We start from the raw sequence: 13,247 nt of genomic DNA, 5'->3' as shown, positions 1-13,247 counted from the left end.
GTGTATAACTGTGTGCAGTCTAAGCAATTTAGTATTTTTGCTTGTTTGATATTACTTTCAATGTTAATTTGAGTTGTTATAGAAGAATTCACTAAATTATCTCCTAATTCTGACCTGTAAGTCTTCTGAAGTTGCACATTTCCCAGAGTGCAGCCAGTGATGAAAGAAGGAACAGAGGCCTTTTTGAATCCACAGTTGCTTTCCAAGAGAACCAAGTCACTTGTGATTTCTCATTGTGCCTACTTGATCAGGACACTGTAGTGAGAAAAACAAAGCTATAAGTTTGTTATTTGAGTAAGCAGGCTGATTTTCTTTTTCTTCATATCCTCTAGTTGAGCCTCTAGTTTGAACCAGCTGCTTATACACATGCTCTGTTTTTCCCAAGATATATTTGTGAGATATCATGGATGAAAAAATGGTCAATATTTTGGGGGAAAAGTGAAGATGCATTAAGAGGCATTACTTTAGTTGTGCATGAAAAACATTACCTAGTCATATCTGCATTTTTCATAGCTGTCTTAGAGTAAAAATAATAAATGTATTTACTTAACTATACTTTGACTGATACTCTTTGACAATGTAAATATTTTATCTTTGTCTTTTTCTACATTGGTTAATTTGATTTTTTTTTAACCTGTAAGACAACAATATATTAAGACTGACTTTGCTGTATATTAATGACATAGCTCCTAACTCTACAATAAAAATAATTGATAATTACTAAAAATTTATATGAAAAGAGCATGTTTAAGATGATCTTAAACTTTACCCTTAAGTTTTATGATAGCTTTTTAATGAGGTCCTAAAAAGTATAGCAAACCATAGCATGATTGGACAAAACTGTACTCCATAGAGGCTCTCATACTCTTTCATGTTATGGTATAAACATAAGTATACATTTGAGGTTGTTATGCTTCACAGATGGGGATATAACACTCTTTGGGTAGGTTCCATGCTGTTCCATTGGTTTTTATTACTAATTAATATGTCATGCTTTGCCTAAAAAATTAACTTTGAGTATAAATATTCTTTTCCCATCCAATGCCCAGTCAGAGATTTTTCTACACTACTTTCTGGAGCCATGAGTGTGAGGTTCTTTCTTCTAAGTAGAAGAAATGAGATTCTAAGGTGAAATGATGGAAGAAGGTAGAATGAGTAAAAATGAAAGGTGGTTGTAAACTTCTCAATTTAAAGAATGTTTAGAATTTTATCTTTGAGATTAACTTTAAAAGTACAAGAAATATCGTTTGGAACATGCTTATGTCCTAAGTTAATGTGAAAAGTAATTCCAGTATTCAATGTAGAAAGGTTATTATACCTTGGACTGAAGATACACGAGTTAGTTGTAGGGATTTGAGCCAAGAGTAAGCTCTGAGCACTGCTGGGTATGATACAAAAACAAGACAAAACAAAATAAAGCAGTTAGTTCTAGATTAATCAATTGAATAAGTGATGTAGAACATAATTTTTGTATATGAAGTTGTGAAGAGGGCCTGAAAGATTGTGTAGGGGTTAAGGTGCTTCCCTTGCATGTAGTCAACACTTTCCCGAATCCCAGACCTGCATACAGTCTCCTAAGCCCCCTTAGGAGTAATCCCTGAGCACCTGAGCACCTGTAGGTATGGCCCAAAAACAAACAAAAGAAGGGAGAGGAGGGAGGGAATGTGCACATGCCACCAAACAGGACAAGAATGTGAAAATATAAAGATACCCATTTTTCACATTCCTGCTGGTCCTGAAGAGAATGTAGTGGCTAAGGCACCTGGCTTGCATGCAGACTGCCAGGGTTCGATTCCTGGCACTACATAGTTTCCCCAGACACCTCCAGGAGTAGTTTTGAGTCTAGAGCCAGAAGTCCTAAGCAGAACTGTTTGTGGCCCCAAAACAAAAACAAAAAATAACAAAACATTGGAGAAGATTTATCTGACATAATACTAATTTTAAAGTAGTAATAGATTCATACATTAATTTCTCGACATCACTTGTTATACTTTACCCTAAAATAGCAAAAATGCACACACATCTGCTCAGAATCCCTATCTAGTTATAATATGTGTTTTTTTAAAAAAAAAAAAAAACTACCACATAGAAAACAGCCTCATTTTTTTCTTTCAATGAGGAATCAAAATGTGGGTTAGTGCTCTCTGTTACCTTTGCCATGAACTGGGAGTGGGAAGCTGACTCTCCACTGGGACCGGGTGAAGCCAGTCTCAGTGACAAGCTCCCGTCCCTCAGCCTTGAAGCTCTTAACTTAGGCAGCAGCAAGGAGGGGCAAAATAGTTTATATAGAAAAATGGTTTCCTGATTAACTTACTGTTTTCCATACAGCTAACTTAAATTTCTGATTCCCCTTCCCCTAAATGTTAAAGCTGGAGGATCAAACAAGAATGCTAGTTTGAGTTTTATTTGTTGTTACTTCATTGGACCTTGTGATAGTTGAAACAGTTTGCTGAAAAGTATTTTTAACAGGCAAACCAAAGGCTCACTTTCAGAAAGCAAATACATACTGTGCATTTTAACCCCATATAGGAAAGACCCTTAAGTGCATAGTTGGTGCAGCGGTTTGCTCTGACAGTGTAATTCCATAATGCCATCAGCAACTCCTGTAAAGGACGAAAGACAGCAAAGCTCTAGACAGGCAGAAAGACTGGGAAACAGAGACAGTGATCTTTTGCTTCACATTGCACAGTTTGTCAATGTGAAGATTAAGTTATGGTGTTAGCTAGCTGTGAAAAGAAATGTGTACTTTTCTAAACAGACAGCTTCTTTCTATGTCAGGTCCCTTGTGGTGTGTGTAATTGTAGAGGAAGATGTCAGTAATGATTCCACATTATTCCAGCTTTAGCCAACTTCTTCATTTCACATGACACATCAACTTGAGCACTGTCTCATGCTGGGTAAGACAAGAGCCATGGATTAGGGTGAACCTGTCCTCCAAGGAGAATTTCAAGAAAAAGTCCTGCTTATACAAAGTGGAAAGTGACTCATGGGAATCAGGATTAGAGAAGTGATGTCAATTGATCACTTTTAAAATGTAATTGAGTTCCTCTCCTTGATGCATTTTCTCACAATTTGAATTTATAGACGTTTCTAGTACCACTCTTTTTTTTTTTAGAATGAAATGTTTATAGTTTTATTTTTTTATTTATTTTTTATTTTATTTATTAATTTTTTTGCTTTTTGGGTCACACCCAGCGATGCTCAAGGGTTACTCCTGGCTTTGCACTCAGGAATTGCTCCTGGCAGTGCTTGGGGGACCATATGGGATGCCAGGGATCGAACCCAGGTCGGCTGCGTGCAAGGCAAACGCCCTATCCGCTGTGCTATCGCTCTGGCCCCCAAAACACTATGTGGGTATTTGTTTCATTTTTTTTTCTCTAGTACCACTCTTTTTTATGAAATAAAGGTTTTTTTTTTTTTTACAATAGTACCTGTATTAGTTATTTCATATTTGCAGTGCTGCTATGCATTTTGACCACCAGAGTGCCAGAGTCCACACCCCACTTAACTTCCAGGTCACACTTCTTTTGAGCTTATCTCAGGGTTTGTTTTCCTTGAGGCTTGTCTCCCAGTGCTAGTTCTGAAGATGTTTAATCGATCTGATAGTTCTCTACTCAAACCTAGCATCAAGAGGCAGGTAGTGTTCGGATATGGCACCATAGATGGCAGACATGGCCTCTCATATGCTTTATCACTTGAGCTATGCTGGTGGCCTGTAGGCATTTATTTTTTTGTGTGCTCTCTTTATAGACACTAACTTCATTCTAAATTAGTAGTCTTCTCCTTTTTTTTTTTTTTTTGCTTTTTGGGTCACTCTGGCAGTGCTCGGGGAACCATATGGGATGCTGGGAATCAAACCCGGGTTGTCCGCATACAAGGCAGACACCCTACCCCACTGTGCTATCGCTCCAGCCCCCAGTCTTCTAATTTTTTAGCATTGGAAATGGGAAATTCTTATTGGTAAATCAATAGTGTTTTTCTATATTTTGTCACACTTAAAAAAATGAGACATCCATAATGATATCCTTTCGTTTTTGAGGACTGTTAATTATATGTGATTGGTTATAGAAACAATGCCCGTTTGGGAAAGTCTTTGATTGACTGTAAGTGCCCTATCTACTCATTGTAAAACTACTTTTCCTCTCTAGGTCTTGGTGGTAATATCAGAATGTTTCTATGTGCCGTTTCCTAGGCATCTGTTTGAACGTGTTGGTGAGTGTTGTAAAATATTATAAACTAATCTACTAGAGTATTTTCTGTGGTCTATAGTGTACTCTGTTGTACTCCTATAAAATGTAGGTTTCCACTCTGATTCTCTAAGTGACCAAACCACCACCATTATGTTCTCCAAGTAGACTTGAATAAAAATCCTTTCCCCCATTTTCCTAAATTAGGGAATATTTCATTTGGCAATTGCTCTTTCCCATTTAGGTATACCTTCACGGATCAGTTGATAAATTTGCCATCGTTTAATTGGATTGAGGGGGACAGTGACTCATTTGAAAAGTTTCTGTATGCTAAGTCATGTGAAAGCTCTCTCGCAATGCTTTTATGACTCCACATTTTCTGATGGAATTTAATATCTTTATTTCTATTTTGAGACTTCGCATGAAGACTTTTTTGTTCGGTTTTGTTTTGAGTACACCTGGCAGTGCTTAGTGCTTACTCCTGGCTCTGTATTCAGGTATCACTCCTGGCAGGGTCTGGGGACCATGTGGGGTTTAGGGGATTGAACCTGCATCCAGTGCATGCAGAGCAAGTCCTACCCGTTGGCCCCTGCACAAGTACTTATTTTCTTTTCCTTTTATTTTCTTTTTTGTTAAAATTTATTGAGATCCTGCATGAAGACTTTTATGAGACTTTATAATAATAGAATTTTATGAGAGTTCAAGTAAACATATTTACTTTTAGTTCTTGAGGTTTTCGAGGCCTTGAGACTTCTGTAGATAATTAGAAAATGTATTTTCAGTATCCCATCAATTCCTTAAAAGTAACAGTAGTCCAATTTAACAATATTTGGGAGGGAAGGGAAATTTTATTAGCTTACATAAGGAAAGTCCAAGAATGTTCTGACTTCAAGAGAAGATCAAGGGATGTTAGGTTTCTGTTTTCTTGTGGCTGATTCCGTGGCTGCCAACATTGCCAACTTACATTTTATCAGTGTAGCAGTCACTTTAGAAGAGAGTTTTTCTCCTTTACTTTAATCATAATTTCTCATGTCAGTACCTTCTCCAAGTTTCAATATGCAATGCCTGAAAGAACTTTTGCCCTCCTTGCCCATATGTTCTGCCAAAATTCGTAGATAGACAAATCTCCAGAGACAGATACAAGTCTGGAATGGGGGGATAGAAAATCAACTGAAGAGCTTTGCTCTCTGAAAATGCAGCTCCAAAGTAGAGATTTCTGACATGTGACTAGGGGCCCCACGTTTTATTTTATAGCTAAGAGCACTTCATTGATTTCTAGGTCGCCCATGTTGACTCAGGCACTTCCCTCTCTTTCTTCCACAGAACAGAATCAGAGGTCAGAGGAGGCTCATAGAACTGAACAGCAGGATGCAGAGGAGGAGAAAGACGATTCTAATGAAGATGAGAACAAGGACAGCCTTGTAGATGATGAAGAGGAGAAAGAAGACCTTGGCGATGAGGAGGAAGCCGAGGAAGAAGAGGAAGAAGACAACTCCAATTCTTGTGTGGATGAGGAAAAGGGTGATGCTCAGGATCAGGGGCCTTTGAGAGAGACCCAGGAGGAGGCAGAATCTGATGGGACTGGAGACCTCCCGGAGCAGCCCCCTGCAGCTGCCTCAGAGGTGCCAGAAGAGGTGCTGAGGAAGCGCAAACTTCCACATGCTAGTAAGGGACCATCAGTGTGATGCAGTGTTCCCAAGGAAACAGACCAGAGGCATACATCAACTTCCCTCTGCTCTGCTGTTCAAACCAAATCCTTTTCCTGAATGAGCAAGCTTCTCAAAAAAGATCTCTAGTCATGTGATCTCGTGGCATTAAGCTTCATAAACATTAATGAGAATGTTTTGGGCAGGACAATCAGGATACAGAAAAATATGGTGTTAGCTTCCTTTGGGGGTGACTTTGGCGGGGCACAAGTTCTTTTCATTGGGGCTATAGCATCTCTAGCAGAGGATGCAAACCCCCTCATTAGCACAATTCGAGGCAAGACTCCAGGTCCTCTACGATGAAAATGAATGCCCCAAGCATCCTCGAAGTGCAGCAAAGGTCTCACCTCCCTTCTTAGGTTGAGTATTAATTTTTGTCAGACTCTTAGAAGCATCAGGCAGCATAGTTTATGGCACACAATTTTAGAAATAGAAATTGAGAAGGCCGCACAGGATATTTTAGCTTAGAGATCATCCCAATGTTCTAAATCTCTTTGTTGCATTTTATTTCTTGAAGTTTTCCAGCTTTCCCACTGTGGGCCTACTGGCTTCCCACACTTTTCACCAGACTTCCTTCGTAAGAAGAGAAAGCCAACACAGACAGCAGCCAACTTGCCGTCAGTTGCCTTTATTCCAACTTAAGACTTCAGACAATCAGGAACCGCAGTTCATGAAGCCATGACTGCCAGGCATCTTGAATGAAATATTGTAATCTTTGGAGATTCAAAAGGAAGTAGGGCTTTTACAGGATTTTTTTTTCCCCACAATGTAGTAATTTTCCCCCCAGAGTTCACTTAACAGTATTCTTTTTGAAGCACAAAGTCTTGCTGGTATAAGAGAGTCTTGTGAAGAAACCTTAAATGCTATATTGTTTGATTTTCATCTCAAGGGGTTCTCTGGCTCTTGAGCCACTTTAATAATAACTAAAAAAAATCATTTCTGGTTTTCTTTCTGTGATGTGCTTTAGGTGAAAGAATTAATGAAAGTGAGTATCTGGAAATGAAAGATTTTGTTTCATTTCCTTCATTCCTAATCTTATATAGAATTGTATCCCTGTAAATCTCTCAATACTCAATCTACCCAAAGTACCCCGGGGGGCCAGTTTCTTTTTGAAAAATCCATACATCTACTTCTGCTTTACCTGATTTATGTCCTAGAATAAATGCATAAAATTAGATTCCAAGTTTATGAAAGATGACTAGAGTTGATCCTGTACCGCTTGAGTCCAGACAGAATAATAAGTAGAACAGGTTTATGAAATTCAAAACGTTTCTGTCATCTTTAAAAAGAAATACGCAATATTCTTCTTCCTGACTGTTTAGATAACCCTTTCCTATGTTAACTTTCTCTGAATACAGGCTCACATAGGATGAGGTTCTGAAGCTTTCTCTACATTAGTGTGGTTGAATAAACTCATAGCAAGCCTCACACAAAGAGTTTTTATTCTAACAAAATTTTGGTTTTAGAGAAATGCCCAACTGAGAGACTTTTGACTTTGGTCTTTGCCCGCCCCTCCCACCATGTAGGTCTCTGCCACATCCTCACCCAAAGTGCCGCAATTTTGATACTTCTGCCTCCCACATAGCAGGAACTGGTTCAGATTTGAGCTGTACCTGCCTCCTGTCACTGTGTAGCTTCCTCTTATAAGCAGCTGAAACAAAGCTTTCAGGATGATTCAGTTCCTGTTCAGAGGTACGGAAGGAGTTCAGATAGTCCTCTCTCTCTGTCCCCACACTAAAATTTGTGTTCCCATCAGTCAATCTGTGTGCGCGCTTGTGTGCATGCCAAGTGGATTACTGAAAACCAGAGGAGTGAGAGAAAGGGGGAAAAAAAGCCACTTTAGCTTTTTATAAATGTAAGGCCAATTTCCAAATGTACCCCAGATAGTATCTAATTGAAAGGGAAAAGGTATTTTCTTTCTCATTAAAAATAATTTGAGGGAGGGGAGAGAAACCTGTTAGAGAGGAGGTATGTTAAAATTTTTAATTGTCAGACTGTAGGAACCATTTTTTCATTTTTAAAAAATATCTTGAAAAAAATAGTTGTTTTATTAATAGTCTGATAAGTACCTAATTGTACTTCTTTCCATTTAAGGTCGTTAAGTTTATTTTCAAATGTAAAATAAAACTAAAAGGAAATTGTTAGCCAAAAATAATTTAAAATTAGACTGAACATTTTGGAAAGATTTTATAAATTTTTTTCTGTAGCTAATGTTTTTAGACCAGAATTCAACTCAGTGACAACTTGATTTTAAATTAAATAATCGGACATCCCTATGTTGTAATTTCAGTTATTTTATTCCATCATAGTATTTATATTAAATTATAATTTGAATAATTAAATATATAAGTCTGCATTTTATAATAGGGGTACCATACTTCATATATTAGTAATATAAGCAAAGACATTTTCATTGTTTTGTAGGAAAGTTGGAAATGTCTATTTTTTTCTATTTTCTTTATTCTTCTCGTTCTAGATCTGCAAAACCATCCCAACTTGACTAGAGATCTAATATTGGCAGATCATATAGCCAGTCCCTCCCTCTTCCTTTGAAATAAAAGCTTTGGTCCTGGGAGAAGCAGGACCCACTTAACTTGCTGTACTTTGTACTTCCTGGACAAGAATCTGTTCTCATAAACATGGTCTTTGTTAGACTCAGGCCTCTAATATTAAAAAAAAAAAAAATCAAAATTGCTCTAGTGGTCAGTAAACAAGCTTTGGACAGACAGTTTGATTTTTGACAACAGAGAAAGCCAAATTTTAACTTGTATTTCCTAAACTTTTGTTTGATAGCCATGGTCACTGAACGGTTAGAAGATATTTGTATCTGCGGAGCCTGAGTGCTATTATCACACCTCTGTAGTAAATGCTTGAAAAATGTCTTTCCAGGCAAGTTTATTATTAAGGCATCAAAAAGTTAATCCATTAAGGAATATTCCCCCAGAGTAGAAAAAGGAGGGTGTACACCTTAGTTATCAGCATAAAACCTTAAAATGGTCTGAAGTGAAAGAACGGAGAAGGTTCATTTGCTAATGTAGAACAGTGTTTTATCTGTATCCTTCATCACAGTGTTGAAGTGTTATTTCTGCTAGTGTTATAAAAATGTGTGACTGACCAATCCTACCAAATATAATGTTTTGGGAAGTGCTCATGTCAATCTTTTGTGCCAACAGACAGTTTCCTTCTTGTTTAGTAGTATCTTGTTACCTCACCCGTTTTGGTCGTCTTGAGAAGATTATAGCTTGTTTTGGAAAGCCAAACTGGAGTCAGCTCTGATGCATGTTGAGGGGGGAAGCTTGGTGAAAGCTTTTCTGAATCAGGAGGCTCAGGTAAAAGACCTTTGAAAGCCTGAGATAAGGATGCGACTTTCAGATACACTCGTTCTCAATAAAGTTTCATGTGAACTGTGATGATGTGTAAGTGGACTGACAGCTTTTGTCAGATTTTAATGTAGTTTAATCATTTGTTAACAAGTGTAGCTTCATTGTGCAAATGCCATTTTTATACTAAAACGTTGTTTGTTTTGTGATACATTATAAATTTGTTATTTATATTATTTTAAATAGGCTTTGTTCTTTAGCCTCGTGATATATTTAATTATTTTTCTCTTCATGTTTGTTTCACTTCCTCAGATAGCATCTACAGCAACTGGAATTGAAAATCAATATATGAGTGTCAAGCAGTGAATAGCCTGAATTACAACTTACCACAAATTTGTACATATTCTTTGATATTTTATTTTCATTTTATTGTAAATTTCCATTGTATTCAAAACCCAATAATAGTGAAAACTAAGGTAAAATGTTGTGATGCTTTTCATGTATTTTCACAAAAATTTGCTTAAGCAATGAAAATATTTGTTAAAATTATTTTTTCCTCTGTGCCTGTTCTCCATGCAGTCTTAATTTCTTCTTTCTCATTTTTTCCTTTGACTTAATGAAACCCAAACTGTATATTTTTTTACCCTCTCTGCCAAGTGCATAAAGTCAAGGACAAGTTCATGTGCTCGGCAGGACCTTTTGCATTGTGTGTGGGAACTCTGCTTCTCTTGAGTGTCTTTTTGTCATTGGGGCCTGTTTCGACCAAGGCTGAAGCAGATGCCAGGGGAGGCCACTGATTGGTCCATCCAAACACTGTGGACTAACATGGTCTTCCTTCTGGTCTACCACTCATCTTCCGCACTACAAAAGCCAAGATAAAAAAACAAAGGATGGGAGGGGATGCTTCTCAATGACTTCCCTTTCAAACAATAAAATAATGGAGATTTGATTTTTCACTTGTGAAATGTGGTAATGGGGTATATAGTAGGAAAAAAATTTTCCCAGACTTCTATACCCCCAAGCACCTAACTCAGAGCAATAGGCTAAAAATGCTTATCTGTCTAAACAAGTATCATGAGATTAACAGGAAAATAAAAATACAAGGTGACTGTGGTGGAGCTAGAGAGAAAGTACAGCAGGAACCTGTTTGGCAGGTGACTCACCCCAGTTCAGTCCTTGGCACTCTTACAGTCCCCCAAGCACCACCAGGAGTGATCCCTCTGCACAGCTGGGGGAAGTCCCAAACCCCGACTTTGGACTCCCAGGTCATATGGTATGGTATTTTAGCCTACATGAACTTGGCCATACATGCTTTGTGGTAGGTAACATCACAGCTTTTGAAGCCAATCACCTTGAATTGCAAAACAGTCCACTTTAAATTGAAGTAAGCAGATCTTGAAGGAACTTTAGCAGGTATTCCACAATAATAGGAATTCTTGCTTTGAATATATGGATTTCATGAGGGTATTCATGTTAGTAGGCAAGTGTACATTTACAGACTCCCAAATCCCAGTGTCTTTAGGACAAGAATATTACAGTTTACTCTGTCCATGTCAGGTATCACGCAGTCGCCACCCTGCTTCATGCAGGTTTTCTGGGACGCAGGTTGAGAGAGACTATGCTATCCAATACATACTGGTTTTAAATCCAGTCTCCACATGACTTCTGAAGTGTCTTTGGCCATTTTTAACTTCAACCCGTCAGTAGAGGAAAGAGTGTTGAGGAGCATTCCTGAGAGATTTGAAAGCTAGGCTGCCAAAAACCACACATACTTCACTTCGTTTGCCTTTCCAGCTAGAGGACTTTGTCACAGGGTCACATCTCACCATATGCTAAGCCAGGCTATGAAGTTTCGCCATGTTCTTATTAAGAACAGAGAGATTTGACACTTAACATCTCTGCCACAGTGACTTAATCTTATTTCCCTTTGTAACCTAGAGTTTGTACAAGTGTTGTACAAGTTCCTGAGAAATTTCAGTAAGAATTCATAGTACAGGAGAGAAATGGATACATTGGAACCCAATATTGGTTGTCCTCCTTATAGTTTTCTTTTTTGGTATTTAAGAGCAAACCGTGAGTGATAGATTTTCACAGGGTTTATGTTTATTTGGGAAGATAATAGACTGGAAAAGTTAAAGCATCTGATGTGATATACAGAATATATTAAAATAAGTTTGTTAAAATATTAAAATAAAAGAGATGAGGGATTGGAGTGATACTACAGCGGTTTGGGGATTTCTGCTTTGCACATGACTGACTTGGATTTGATCCCTGGCACCACAGACAGTCCCCAAAGTCCACCAGGAGTGATCCCTGAGCACAGAGCCAGTAGTAAGCCCTGAGCACAGTGTGTAGCTCAAAAGCGAAATGAATAAAAGCTGATCTAGTATGGGGATTTGCATGTGAACAGTATTAGTTGTTGAAGTTGAAAAAGATTTGTGAGCTCTCAGCTGTACACAAGTAATCTTTAAGCTGTGTATGTGATGTGGATGGGGTAAGGGGACAGGAACCACTAGCAATAATCTCAATGGAAAGTTCTTTGTAGACCAAGGTTTGGATTCTGAACCTCATTTTCCTTTTATATAGGAAAATGATTGGGCCATAATTTGATATTAATCTTTGGATAAGCTTTTTGTCTCACTTATTTTTCATAACTAATCAGTGACATATGCTCTACAAATAATAATTTATATACTCTAAGTAATCTCCATAGAGGGATTGAATCTAACAAGTGTGAATCATGCTTGTTTAATTATATACTTTGGGAATACTTGTGCTATCAGATTTCTTTGTGCTCTCTTGTAAATGGTGGGACATAATTTAGTTGCTAAATTTTTAAATTATAATTAGTTACTTAGATTCAAGGCACATTTATACCTCAAAGGGACAACCTGCTAGATTCACAAAATTACAGCGCTGTCATTTTCCCATTTTCCTTCAAATTCTAAGTTTCTATGGAATAAGTTCTAAGCATGAATCTCAGTAACATTCAGTAATGGCTATTATGATTTGATCACTAGCTTTTAGCTATTTTGATTAATAACATGACCATTCATTTTAAGACTTTTCATATCTCTTGACTACTCCACAGATGAGAACCAGCTGTGGCCAAAACCATGTGATTATACTGTGGCACCAAGTCATTTGATCCTCTTCCAGAGACTTTAAATTGTAAAAAGTCTAATATTTTTTTCTTAATAGTGCAAATTGTACTTTACATAGTATTCAAAAATGAGTATCTTCTATGTTTTAAAAGTATGTAAATATTTAGCATTTGTTTTTAAAAACTGCAGATTTGTTACATCCACTAGTAGACAAGCCCATGTGCTGTACAATCCTTGCAATCACAAGTTAAAGTTGTGACCTCGGGAAAAAGTTAATACGTGATATTTTTTGTTTGTTTTGTTTTGAGCAGGGAGAATCATCTCTTCATAATAATCAAATGTAATGAGGACTTGGGGGTAAAATCAGGTCAGGAGTGAGCTTGGTGCATACTGTTTCAAAAGGAAAACCCTGCTGTTCTAGAACAGGCTAATGATTTGAATTTCCTAAGAGTTGAGCGTTTCCAAAATTTACTTGAGGAGAACACTGTGGAACAGAAAATTGGAAAACCCTTCTACTACAAAAGTTAAAAGTGTTGGCTGAAAGATAGTCGATATATTTTTAAAAGCAGCACTCACCACAAAAGAAAAAATTGCAGCCTCAAAAACCATGAGCAAAATAAACAACCTGGTAGTAAGGCCAAGCCAGTGACAGCATTGGTTGTGGTGAACTTCTCTCCTCAGTAACCACAAAATGTGTGTTTTAATGGCCGCATATGATTAGTGTATTTGATTATGGCAAGATGGAAAGCTGGAATTGGAAGTGAGGAACATTCACAGCTACAACAGTGAAACAAAAAACCATCTTGCTAGCACAAGAAGACTACAAAAAGTGTTTTTATCTTCATCAGATCTATGTGCTGAAAAATGATACTCTTCTCTGGGAAGTAATAATCAAAGCCTTGGTGATTACAAATTAAAACTGGAATTTAC

The 13,247-nt window shown here is 37.5% G+C and overlaps 1 protein-coding gene across 2 annotated transcripts in view; it reads left to right on the top strand.

Moving 5' to 3' along the window:
* Positions 1-9,774, top strand: part of TMX4 (thioredoxin related transmembrane protein 4) — a 46,095-nt gene extending 36,321 nt beyond the window's left edge. For both annotated transcript variants that reach the window (XM_004610978.2, XM_055131562.1), the window contains exons 7-8: positions 4,149-4,212; positions 5,511-9,774. In XM_004610978.2, the coding sequence (XP_004611035.2) occupies positions 4,149-4,212; positions 5,511-5,872 (426 nt within the window). In that variant the 3' untranslated portion in view covers positions 5,873-9,774. The remainder of the gene's footprint in view (positions 1-4,148; positions 4,213-5,510) is intronic.
* Positions 9,775-13,247: the final 3,473 nt, after the last annotated feature.

The sequence above is a fragment of the Sorex araneus genome, chromosome 3, assembly GCF_027595985.1.
Source record: "Sorex araneus isolate mSorAra2 chromosome 3, mSorAra2.pri, whole genome shotgun sequence".
NCBI lineage: Eukaryota > Metazoa > Chordata > Mammalia > Eulipotyphla > Soricidae > Sorex > Sorex araneus.
The sequence above is the reverse complement of the archived record's forward strand: the minus strand, read 5'-3'. Positions and strand labels throughout refer to the sequence as shown.